At 43.9% G+C, this 12,356-nt stretch overlaps 1 protein-coding gene across 1 annotated transcript; it reads right to left on the bottom strand.

Annotated features, from left to right (window-relative positions):
* Positions 1–708: 708 nt before the first annotated feature.
* NEFM (neurofilament medium chain) lies at positions 709–5,846 on the bottom strand. Its single transcript, XM_012782109.3, has 3 exons — positions 4,722–5,846; positions 3,909–4,033; positions 709–2,576 (listed from the first exon to the last, which is right to left on the bottom strand). The coding sequence occupies exons 1-3, from the start codon at positions 5,799–5,801 to the stop codon at positions 1,220–1,222; spliced, it is 2,562 nt and encodes an 853-aa protein (XP_012637563.3). The 5' UTR covers positions 5,802–5,846; the 3' UTR covers positions 709–1,219.
* Positions 5,847–12,356: the final 6,510 nt, after the last annotated feature.

Raw genomic sequence — 12,356 nt, 5'->3', positions numbered from 1 at the left:
TCCCAACTCCAAGGCCCAAGTTATGATTCTGTTATTGGCTCTCTCACCTGGAGGTTCCCTAGGTTCTAGTTTGGGATCTTGGGATCAAAACATCAAAGACCTCTATCCCACCAAATTTCCTCTTTGGTCTGATATTTTCATTTTTATTTCAAATTATGTTTTTAAAATTTGGGGATGAAGGTTGAGCTAAGTAAAGATTTTGAAACCCAAGCATATCCTCAGCAATTAAGTTTTCTAAGTAATCATTCTCAGGGGGAGTTTGTGATAAGAAGTGAAGGTGACTTAAAATCCCCCCAAATAATCTATTCTAGGGAAGAAAGCTTCCAGTAGTGAGGCCTGGTGGGGTGGGCTCACACCTGTAATCTTAGCACTTTGGGAGGCCAAGGTGAAAGGGTCGCTTGAACCCAGGAATTCAAGACCAGTCTGAACAATAGCAAGACCCCTCTACAAAAACAAAGATACTAGGCAGGTATGGTGGTGCACACCTGTAGTCTTAGCTGTTCAGGAGGCTGAGGAAGGAGGATCACTTCAATCCAGGAGTTTGAGGTTGCAGTGAGCTGTGATGAGGCCACTGCACTCCAGTCTGGGCAACAGAACGAGACTCTGTCTCAAAAAACAAAAAAGCAAAAAAACCAAACCAAACCAAACCAAAAGCCCCCAAACAACAACAAAAAAACTTCCAGTAGTGGAAATTTCACTTTGAAATGACATATGCCAAGCAATTGACTATGTTTCCAATATGACCTTTATTGAGCAAGTACTGCTGTGACGTTTAACATCGATCAACATAAGGTTGCAAACTGTGCATGTCAACAGAGGTTCTCCCATGAACAAAACTCCACTTTAAATGCACCAGTGAGGTAAACATAATTATTCATATATAGCTTTCTTAAGGCTAAGAGAGTTCTGTGTTTCATTTATTATTTTTGGCTCAGTTGGTACTTTGCATAATACATCTCAAGACATCCCCCCAAGTGCCCCCCTTCCAACAGCTTAGGAAATTGGCAAATTCCCCAGGTACTTACAATATCATGCATTTGAATCCCGCAAAGACTGAAGAGGGAGCACCCTGAGCTTGCATGCAGTCCCCTCATATTGCACAAAGTAAAATACAATGTCTGGAGCCCCCATGGGAGAACCCGTTCTGTTTTGAAGCTGCCAATCACATGCATTTTGAAATTTGTCATATGGCTTAACCTTTTGCAATGGACTCGAAATCTTAGTCACCCTGGGTGACTTCCTTTACTATGGCGTGTGAAGTGACTTTTTCTACCTTTTTAGTAGACACTAATTTCTCCTCAAAGGTCTCTTCATGCTCTTCGACCTTTTGAGTGACGGTGACAGATTTAGTGATGTATTTGGTAGCACCATCTCCCCCCTCACCGGTGATTTTTTCTACTGTTTTGGTCACCACCACTTTCTCCTCGCTTCTGTCACCCCCTTTCTTATCATCTGCCGGACTCAGGTCTAACCCATTGGTGATGACGCCTTTTTCCTCTTCTCTGCCACTGCCTTTTTCCTTGGTTTCCTGCTCTTCCTCCTCTTTTCCTTCTACCTCCCCATTGACAGCTATGTCTTCCTTCTTGGATTCCTTCAAACCTTGGTCACTCCCTTCCTCCTCACTCCCTCCCTCCTCCTCTGCTTTCTCCTTCCCCTTCTCCTGCGGCTTCTCCTCTTCCTTGATTTCTTTCTCCACGTGTACCTTTATTGACTTGGTGACAGTGACCACCTCTTCCACGGCCTCCTTCACCGGGGACTCAGCTTTCTTCTTGGCTGGGACATCCTTCGGCTTCTCTTCCTTTTTCTCCACCTTCTCTTCCTTGGGAGATTCCTTGGTTGCTTCTTTCTCTTTCTGTTCAGCTTTGCCCACTGCAGCTTGGGGCTTGGGCTTCACCTCTTCCACTGGCGATTTTGGCACAGGGGACTTGGCTTTGTCTGGCTTTCCCACTTTGGCTTCCGCCACGAGCTCCTCCTTGGTTGCCACTTCCTCACGCTTTTCCTCAATCTTCTTTTCCTCCTTGGCTTCCACTTCCTCTCCTTCCCCTTCAGCCTCAGTTTCTCCTTCTTCTTCCTGCTCCCCTTCCTCTTTTTCACTGGAGCCTTCCTTCTCGGAGCCCCCCTCTTCAGCTTGGTCTGACTTAGCGCCCTCATCTTCCTCCTCTTCTTCTTCCTCTTGGCCTTCTTCTTCCTCCTTTTCCCCTTCCTCCTCTCCTTTAATTTCAGGGGCAGCGGCTTTCACTGGCGATTTCTTGGCAGCAACAACTTCTTCTTCAGCTTCTTCTTCCTCCTCCTTTTCTCCTGCCTCTTCTTCCTTCTCTTCTTCTTTTGCAGAAACAGCCAATTCCTCAGCAATGGCGGTCAGGGCATCTTCCATTTCTGACTTCTCATCCTCCACCTTCGTTTCCTCTATGATCTCCTCCACAAATTTGTGTTGGACCTTCAGCTTGGGGGCCTCGACCTTGGTTTTCTGAATCTTACTGGATATTGTGACTGAGGGCTGTCGGTGCGTGTACAGCGGCCCAGTGATGCTTCCTGCAAATGTACTGAACCTGGTCTCTTCACCCTCCAGGAGTTTCCTAAAAGGTGAGAATCAAAGGGAAGTCATAATTACAATCTCATTGGGTCTTCTGAGTTCCATTACATTATGGATAATGCAGTAGCCACCTTTGGACAAATAGAATGACACAAGTGAAAGATTCCATCATTCCAGTGTAATACCTGCTAATATTTCACTGCTATATTGTGTCATATTCATTGACAGATTCCCCTGGACTGCCATACAGTTGTCCCCTGCTGTAACTAACTATGCCCAATGGTCCCCTAACCACACCCAGCCACTAAGTCTCAGCCCTGCAGCAGAGATCCATTTGTTGCAACATGGAGAAGTTCCCTAGAGGTCAAAAAACCAAAACAAAACAGCTAAATAAACAGACACCAAAAAAACCCAAACATCAAAACCAAACAACTTAGTGACCTTTTTGAGCATTTGGACTTTCAGGATACGCATTAATTTCTTTCTTAGCAAATATAATGTTCAAAAAAAATTCATAAAACTATTAAGCATATTTCAGAACTTAGGCTCTATCAGATTTTAGCTAGGTACTAACATGGGTGTATCAAGTTATAAATTGGTCTGTAATTTTAATCATAAAGTGTCTATATTGGTAGTAGAAAAACTGTTCAACCAAAGGATTTTGTCCTTTGAACGTAGTCAACAGCAAGGGCACATCAGTTGGTAGATTTATAATCTATTTCTTTGTCTATAAAGAGATCATACATGTATACATCTATATGTCTAGATTTATATATATCTATACTTACATATCTGTAATCTATACATATGAAGAAAAATACACATGACATATATCTAGACATATAATCTATACAACTATATAATAAAATATAATATACCTAAATTATCCACATATATAAAAATAAATATATCTATATTCTAATATGTCAATTGGTATCTATTCTCAGCCAGATGATAGCAATAGTAAGCTTTAATAGAGAAGCAGAATGTCCTGAAGTTTGTCCTTGACATTATAAATTTGCAAAGCTGAAACCACCAGATCAAATATCACAAACTAAAACTCCATTTGTGCTTCAAACATTCCAAAACTTGTTTCAATAAAAGTTTAAGCATATGCATTCAAATTAATTAATCCTTCCCCCACTCCTTGTGATTCGAAGCCTTTTATTTTTACTAGTATTCACTCTTTTAAAGCTGTATAAAAAGTGGCAAAACTACATTTGCAATTCTTTAGGATAATTTAAGTTAGCAGGAAAACCAGGCACTGATTTGACTCCTGCACCCTGCCTGGTTTAACTTAAGTGGGGAAGGTTCTGCATGAACAGCCTCTGCAGTGCGGTTAGTATTCCGGCCACGTACGCAGCGAGCACCGTACCTGTACGCAGCGATCTCGATATCCAGAGCCATCTTGACGTTGAGGAGATCCTGGTATTCCCGCAAATGACGAGCCATTTCCCACTTTGTGCCCCGAAGCTCATTTTCCAGCTGCTGGATGGTGTCCTGCAACAGACACCGGGCATCTCCACAAACTCGTCTTTCCAAACAGCAACTTCCTTTACAGACCACTTGCAATCCCTTCCCCTCACCCCCTCCCCAGTTCCCTTTCAGCTGTGCAGACCTCGCGGACATCACTGTCAGCCCCATACCCCTTCCCTTTCTTAAACAAAATCAAAAAGGCAATAAGACATTTCCTGGGCACACCATGCGCTGAGACCCGTGGATCTAGAGCACGCCTCAACAGGAAACAAACATGCATGGGGAAACTCCATGGCTGATCAGGTTTTTCCCATCTGAGCCCTTTGAGCTGAATGCAATTTTTGTCCATCACTGCCAGAAGTAGAGAATACATGCGTTTCTGCATAAGCTATCCTAAAGTTGCTGCTTTATTAACTACCGAATGTATACCTCCTACTTTAAAAGTGCAAGCGTGCAAAACTGGAGCTGGCGAAGAAAAGAAGCCCTTTTTTGAAAAAGGTTGGAACTCTTAGGCCTCTGGGGCAGGTGGGCGGGGAGGAGTGTGTGGGGGGGGCGAGGACCCTTCCACCACTACTCTAGGTCTGTGGCGCGCGCGCACTGGCGAGCGGCCACCAGGGAGCGCGGCGGAGAGGGCGCCTGGGCACGCGCCCGAGTGTCGGGGGCGCGCGGCGCTGGCGCTGGCGCAGGCTAGCCGCGCAGCCGCGGTTCCTACCTGGTAGCTGCTGAGGTCGTGGTTGTGGCGCTCCTCGATGTCGCTGAGCTGCCGCTCCAGGGACTCCTTGGTGCCGCGCACTGACTCTAGCTCGATGCTCTTGGACTGCAGCTGGCGCCGGTACTCGGCGATCTCTTCCTTGGCGGAGCGGATGGCCTCCTTGTTCTGCTCGGCCGCCTCGGTGAGCTTGGCGTAGCGGCATTTGAACCACTCTTCGGCCTGGTGCATGTTCTGGTCGGAGTGGCACTCGAGCTGGGAGCGGATCTCCTTCAGCGCCGTCGAGATGTCTGTCTTCAGGTAGTCTTTGCGCTCCACCGTGATGTGCGACGCCTGGATCTGGGCCAGCAGGTCGGCCACCTCCTCTTCGTGATTGCTTCGCAGGAAGGCCACCTCATCCTGCAGCGACTGCACCTTCTTGTCCAGCTCCACCTTGACCAGCGACGCCTCCTCGATGTCTTTGCGCAGCGCGCGGATGGCGGCCTCGGTGTCGTCTCGCAGCCGCGCCTCCTCCTCGAAGCGCTCCTTGAGCCGGTGGATGTCTTCCTCCAGGTGGTCCGAGTCTAGCTGTACCTGAGCCTTCTCGTGGTTCACCATCTCGAGCGTGGCGCGCAGCTCGCGGATCTCCTGGTCGTACGCGTCGCCCAGCTGGGCGTGCGAGGCCTGCTTCTGCCGCAGCGCCTGGATCTCCGCCTCGATCTCCTTGTTCTGCTGCTCCAGGTAGTGCACCTTCTCGATGTAGCCGGCGAAGCGGTCGTTCAGCCCCTGCAGCTGCTCCTTCTCGTTGGAGCGGGACAGCTTGTAGTCGCCGCCCGGGCCGGAGGCGCCGTTGAGCAGGGACGAGGACTGGCTGAAGTCGAGGCTGCTCTCGGCGGAGCTGAGCATCGCCGAGCTGTAGGCGAGGCGCGGGGCGAGCATGCTGCGCTTGTAGGAAGAGGACACGGTGCTGGGCGAGCCGCGGGACCACGACTGCGAGCGGAAGCCGCTGGACGGGGAGCCGCTCAGGCGGCTGAAGCTCGAGCGGGTTTCGGTGACCCGCCGGTAGGCGGACGGGTTGCCCAGCGAGTCCAACGTGTAGCTCATCTTGGAGGCCTTGGGGCGTGTGGCTGTCACAGCGTTCTGCTGGCCCCGCCGCAGCCCATTTATAGCCGCGGCGCTGGTCCCGGGCCAGGGCCCCGCCCCGTGGAGGCGGCGGCCGAGGAGGCGGGGACTGCGGGCACCGGCCGGGGAGGAGGGGAGGGGATGACGACTCAGCGGTGATTCAGCGCCGGCTCCACGTGGGCCACGCCGCATCGGACCCCGGACTTTGCTGCCCAAAGTCCCAGCCTCTCCCCCCCACCCCCCAGCCACTTTCCGCCCCAGACCACTTGTCGCCCCGCAGTCGCCTTCTTTCCATTTCTCACTTTCCGAGTGCATTTTACACCCGGGGTGGTGCCAATACCCACCCATTCAAAGCCTTTCCTTTGTCTAATCACTCTCCCGCCGCGCTGGCAGCTCTGCTCGGAACCCCCCAGTCCCCCATGGCCCTGCACACTCTTATCCTCACGGCTTCCTCTTCTTTTGCCCGGTCCCCGATACTTTTTTCTTTACCCACCTTCTGTGCCTAATCACTTCCCTTCCTTTTTGTTTGGGGCTATTATCCCGCCCACTCTGGCCTTCTTTCGTCCCGCTCCCCCCGCCCTTCTCTCTAAGCCCCTTCCTCTGGGATCCTTTTCTTCCAATCTTTTCCTTCCCCCTTCTCCTCCCTCCCCTCCCCCTACATTCCCTCCTTTCCCCTCCCCCATCCTCATCTTCCCCTGCCTTCCTCCCCTGCCCCCACTCCTTGTCTTAAAGCAGCTGGAGAGGAGCGCAGAGGAGCTGAGTCTGGAAGAAAAAAAAAAAAGACTTTGAGGAACGATCGGCCTGAAGGCTTCGGGAAGGGGACAAAGAGAACAGGCCGGGGTAGCTATTTGTATTAAAAGTGGGATGTGGCGCTACTTTCTGCTTAACGCTTGGGGGACATCCGCAGCTTCCGCAGGGGCACAAGGTAAGGCGCTTGTGCTCGCTATGGCGCCGGCAGCACCAAGGACAGCGCCCAGGCCGGCGAGCCGGAGGTCCGGCTACCCTGGGGGCTTGTCACCCAGCCTGGCCAGTCAGCTTGGCAGGGAGCTGGGGGCTCTCCCTCTTCTTCTCCCTGAGTGAATACATGTAAAACCTGTTTGTAGTGACTCTATTTCCAGGGGCCAAGGTGGAACCGCACGCTAAGACTTCTCTGCAATGCAGGGTTGGCACAAGTAACAGATTGCGGGTTTTGAAAACAACCAAAATTCATTAAAGTCAGTTAACGGAAATATGTACTTGTGGCCCAGTTTGAGTTTTCTAATATAGGATGGATGCAGGAAAGCAAGAAATACAGGGCCTGAGATTTGAAGGTCAAATATTCCTTGGAAAGGAAAATTTGAAATCTGCTGAGATGAAAAGTCCAGGGAAACATAGTTTATGATAAGTTTGGACACAAACAATTGCCTTGTCATCTGATGGGTTAGTGCTTCCCATGTGCGTAACTGCAATGATAGAAAAGGCATCTGAGTTCATTTTAAATTAATTTAAAAGTTGCCAGATTTACCACAACCTTGAATCAAACCAGATATTTTCCCTACTTTTAAAATGTCATATATTTCTCCTTTTAGATTCTAATAAAAATTGAGTTGGAGTAGATTTTCCTTATCTTTGAACATGTTTGTTTAAACAAGGACTCTATACAGACTTCCTTCTGTCTGGTGCACTCCTGTTAAAATGTTCCTTTATTTTGGATAATGCTTTGGAGGTAATTTGGGGTGAAAAAGTTCAGAATACTGCAAGACAAAGTGAAGAATGGAATGTATAACTAAGGACAGTGCTGAGGCCACAGGTACAAGTGGTAAATGCTTGCTACCAATGAGAAGAAACTGCTGCTTATAAAAAGTAGAGATTTCAGAGTTAAATAGCTTCTTTTTGCAGCCTGCTCTCTCTAGATTCTGTTTTTATTAAATGACATATTAATCAGTATGTAATCAGAAAAGGCATGGGTTTCTAGAGGTTTTACTTTTTATTTTTATAAGTCCTCTCGGCCCATTTGTACTAAAATTGAAATAATGTTTAAAATAGAAGGGGTTAATTTAGGGAGTTACTTTTGGTTTATTAATGTGAAACTGCAGCATTGCAGGCTGTGTGGGGGAAGGATGTTCTAGTTTGCTGAGGGAAGGGTTATGGCTCAAGCAAGGAGATCCCATGTCTCAAGTTGTTGAGAGAGGCAGATGACAGAGTGAGGGGATTGGCTTGTGACTACTATAAAAACATGATTTTCTGGTTTCATTTGGATCAGTAAAGGAAAAGAGAAAGAAAACTCCCTGCTTTCTGGACTCAGCGGGATGCCATCTAGATAAGGCCAAATGCTAATTATGCAGTAATTTTGCCTTCTTACTTATTACTTTCTGCTTGTATTAAAATATAGAAAAATCTTTGGCAATTTCATGTTGCGTATTCACTGCAAACACTTTCTGCAATGGGAACACATGGTTAACCGGCAGGCTTCTGCTGTTAGTTTTCTTTAGGGCTTTGCAAATGAGATGACTCTGCAGAGGGACATTCACAAGGAAACACATGTCTAACTTCACAATTAGCCTGTTTTGCCTTGTATTGAAACTAGCTCAAAAATTGTTCAGCTTCCAACTGGTTACAGGAGGAGGAAAGTGTTGCGTACAAACAAAATAATGGCCAATTACTCAGGCTAACTTAGTGCCTATAGCTTAAAATCATAACTCCAATGTCACACGATGTATTGTTTAATCTGGGCACTGCAGGATAATGCAAATAATTCTAACAGTTATTTTATTAAGGAAAAACAGTTCCCATGACTTAAAAATGAAGATCCAGTTCCACATTTAGCAAAATGTTTTATTTCGTATTAGACTCTTTCACTTTAACCACTCTTCCTAAAGGTGACTTGAAGGTTATATCCATCAGTGAATTTAGTATAAAAACTTTTTTTCGAAAGCTATCACAGACGTTTTTTCCCTTTTCATCTCATAGTTTTGAAGAAACTTTTTTTTGCCACCTTAATATTTTTCACAGAGAGAAACGTTTTTGCATTTTTTTTACCCTAAGGACAGTAAAGCTATGGAATCTTCTTAAAATATTAACAAGAGAGAAAACAAGCATGGCAATTTATCTGAATTTACCACACTGCATTGATGAAAATGATGTTGACTATAATACTTTAGTAAATTTTTCTAAATCAGGGGGTTACATATATGATTTAGATGTAAGACATTTTTAATGAAATTATCACTGGATTATTGTTTTATAAGCTATAGTCTGTTCTGAATCACTTTATAGAACAATACAGAGCATGCTCCAAACTATATGTTCCTTCAATAGGGAAAGTACAAATGTTAACTTGGTACTTAAGAGATAAACAGTGTGAGGAATTTTAGGGTCTCATCTAATAATAATGGGAAATATATCCTAGGCATAATGGGTGTATTTATTGGGCCAGAAAATAAAGGTCAAAACAAGAAGTTGGACATTTTTTCCCTTTCCCCCCATTTTCCTTACTGTTCTTCTTTTAAAGAATGTATATTTTTTGATACACAAAAATGCAAGGAGGATGGGATGTGGGAACTCGACAGAAAGCAAGATACTCCAGATGGAAGATGCCACTGTCAAACTGGTAGGCTGAATCTGTCCAAAATTAGATGATCTGTTCTTTCTCTCAACCTACTGTGATGTCTTGAACCTTTTGCCTGGGATCTGATTCTAGAACTTATGACGAATATTTATTTATAACCTGTGCTTTGGTAATTATTTAAGGGGTTGTTGATGTAGGAAGCCAGGGACTTAGTCTGCTGGAGTAGGAACCATAAGAAAATACAAAAATATAGTACTTATTTCTGCTTAAGCCTCAGATGTCAAACTTTAAAAAAGCAGCTTTGACTTTTGGGTGTTTTGGTTTCGGATGTTGAAAGCAAAATAAAAATATCCTCAGGGGAGAAAGGCTATTTCTTGTCAGGAAAATTGGGATGTGCATGTTTATATCCCTATTGTCTTTGATTAAAACAAATCCATCTGGACCACAGTTTCCCTTTTCTGACATTAAACCACTGAAATGGTGTTCATTTCCCTTGCCAAATATTTTATCCATTGAATAGTGCCTTATATTTCTGCCAGTTACTGTTTTTATGAAGTTAATTGAAATATTTAAAAAAAACTTAAAACGTTTAATTTTTATATTATTTCAAATATTAACCTCATCAGTTTTGAAATTCTGTTTCTGGAAATTTTATGTTTTATGGGGAAGGACTTAGCTTTCGGCTTGAACATAGCTTGCTGATTTTTTTGCTGTGTAATGCCTTCACCCTGCCACCGTGAACCAGTTCTATGAAAGCCAGAGGAGGAAGACTTAGAATTTTTTAAAAAAGTATTTAGTAGAGGGGTGGTTCAAAAATAAAGTTGAGTAGATGCATAATAAAACAATACTGCTATATTAATTGTCAGCATGCTTTTAATTGAACACGGTGTTACCTAAAAAGCAGAAGATCTTGATGATATGCACTTGAATTTTTAAAACCCTGCATTGCACATAACTTTGCACCAATGCAGCCATGGAATATTTATAGCCTATTTTATCCTAAGCTTATCAAGGCCTGACTTAGCAAGAAACATAATTCTTTTATTAGAAACTCTTAATTAAAATGAGCTTTGTAAAACTATAGCAGATCAATAATTTTGGATCAAATTTCTGAAAAGAACTAAACCCAGGAATATAACATCAAAAGCAAACCTTACCTAATAATTAAGTCTCATCGGTCCCAGGACTGGGTTATTTTTTTCACCATCTCTGCAATGCTAAAAAGCAATATTCTTTCAATATTCTTTCAAATATATCCTCTGAAAATGGGCTGTCATAGCTCTCTCGTCACTTAGATTGCCAAGAACATCATATATTTTAGAACATTTTACTCACTTTTTGGTTAAAATTAATATATAGAGAGTGTAGAAATTTAAAAAATGCAGAGAAACAAATAACTTAAGTATTTTCTCCTAGTCTTTTTCCCTTTAATTGATATACAGGTGGGATCCTTCTGTTTATATAACTCCATGCCTTGTTTTATAAAACCAATGTATCTGAATAAGTAATTTTCTTTCTTTAGAGTGAAGAAGATAGTCTTCTTTTTTGCCATGATATCTGGGCTTTAGCTAAGCATATAACTTGCATTTTCCTCTTTAAAGAAAGGATTTTTAAAGACCCCTTAGATAAAGAACGATAAAATAATAATGGCAATTGATAATAAAAATAGATCAGGAAAGCCAAATTGTGTCTGATATTCATTTCTTTCTCTCTTTCTGTCTGCCTTTCTCTGTCCTTGTTTGTTGAGAGAAAAGTCATCATGAAGTTGAGGGTGTTGGTGTGACAGCTGAGGTAGTAATTTGTAATCTGGCCTAGTCAGGCCTGAATACTGTAATTCTTTTATGCTTAGTGATACCCTGAATCCTAGAGCCACCATCATCATCATCACCACCATCAGCTTTCTACATGTGAACAATGCTTACATCAACGAAGCAAAACAAAACGGTGTTATCTCATCTGGCTTGAGCACCAGAGACAACCAAGGTAGAACTCAAATTATTATCCCCGTTCTATAGCTGATTAGATTGATTAAGAGATTTGCCCAGGGTTACACATCTGGTAAGTGGTGGAGCCTGGGCAAGAACTAGATCTTCTGACACCAGTGCTAACATTTAAAAAAAAAAAAAGTTCCTTTATAAGGTATCAAATATAGTCTCAATTGGCATGAAGAACAAAATTAAAAGGAGGGAGATCATAGTACTATCAAGAACAGTAATTGTTATTTATTAAGGGCTTACTATGTGCTGGCACTGTGCCAAGACTTCCCTACATTATCTCATTTAATTGTCACAATGACCTTTTGAGATGACACTATTATTATCACCATTTTGTAAAAAAAGCAAGTGAGCAGAGAGGCACAGAGAGGTTAAGTACCATACACAGCGGGGAGGTGGTGGAGTGAAGATGGGAATTTGAGAGGGATAATCTTCACCACAGTTAGCAGCAGACCATGCAGTCCATCTTAAAAATCTCATTTAAAAGCTAATTGTTGGCCAGGCTCGGTGGCTCAGGCCTGTAATCCTAGCACTCTGGGAGGCCAAGGTGGAAGGATCACTCAAGGTCAGGAGTTTGAAACCAGCCTGAGCAAGAGTGAGACCCCGTCTCTATTAAAAATAGAAAGAAATTAATTGGCCAACTAAAAATATATAGAAAAAATTAGCCGGGCATGGTGGCACATGCCTGTACTCCCAGCTACTCGGGAGGCTAAGGCAGAAGGATTGCTTGAGCCCAGGAATTTGAGGTTGCTGTGAGCTAGGCTGATGCCATGGCACTCTAGCCTAGGCAACAGAGTGAGACTCTGTCTCAAAAAAAAATACATAAATAAAAAATAAAAGCTAATTGTTTCACTGTTAGGTCATGTTAGAAAGACCCAAGGCACAACTATGCATTCTTTTGCTGCTTTTTCTATTTATATGAAAGTAAAACATCTTCCTATTTTCTCAGATGAACATTATTTTTTGGTTTGTGACTTTATTAAACACATTAAAAAT

The sequence above is a fragment of the Microcebus murinus genome, chromosome 24 (genome assembly GCF_040939455.1).
Source record: "Microcebus murinus isolate Inina chromosome 24, M.murinus_Inina_mat1.0, whole genome shotgun sequence".
Classification (NCBI taxonomy): Eukaryota; Metazoa; Chordata; class Mammalia; order Primates; family Cheirogaleidae; genus Microcebus; species Microcebus murinus.
The sequence above is the reverse complement of the archived record's forward strand: the minus strand, read 5'-3'. Positions and strand labels throughout refer to the sequence as shown.

Excerpts from the sequence above, each read along its gene's own strand:
- NEFM (XM_012782109.3), bottom strand. The coding sequence starts at position 5,801 with ATGAGCTACACGTTGGACTCGCTGGGCAACCCGTCCGCCTACCGGCGG. Across the intron at positions 4,034-4,721 it reads ACGACCTCAGCAGCTACCAG|GACACCATCCAGCAGCTGGA; the intron begins GTAGGAACCGCG and ends TGTCTGTTGCAG. Across the intron at positions 2,577-3,908 it reads ATCGAGATCGCTGCGTACAG|GAAACTCCTGGAGGGTGAAG; the intron begins GTACGGTGCTCG and ends CTCACCTTTTAG.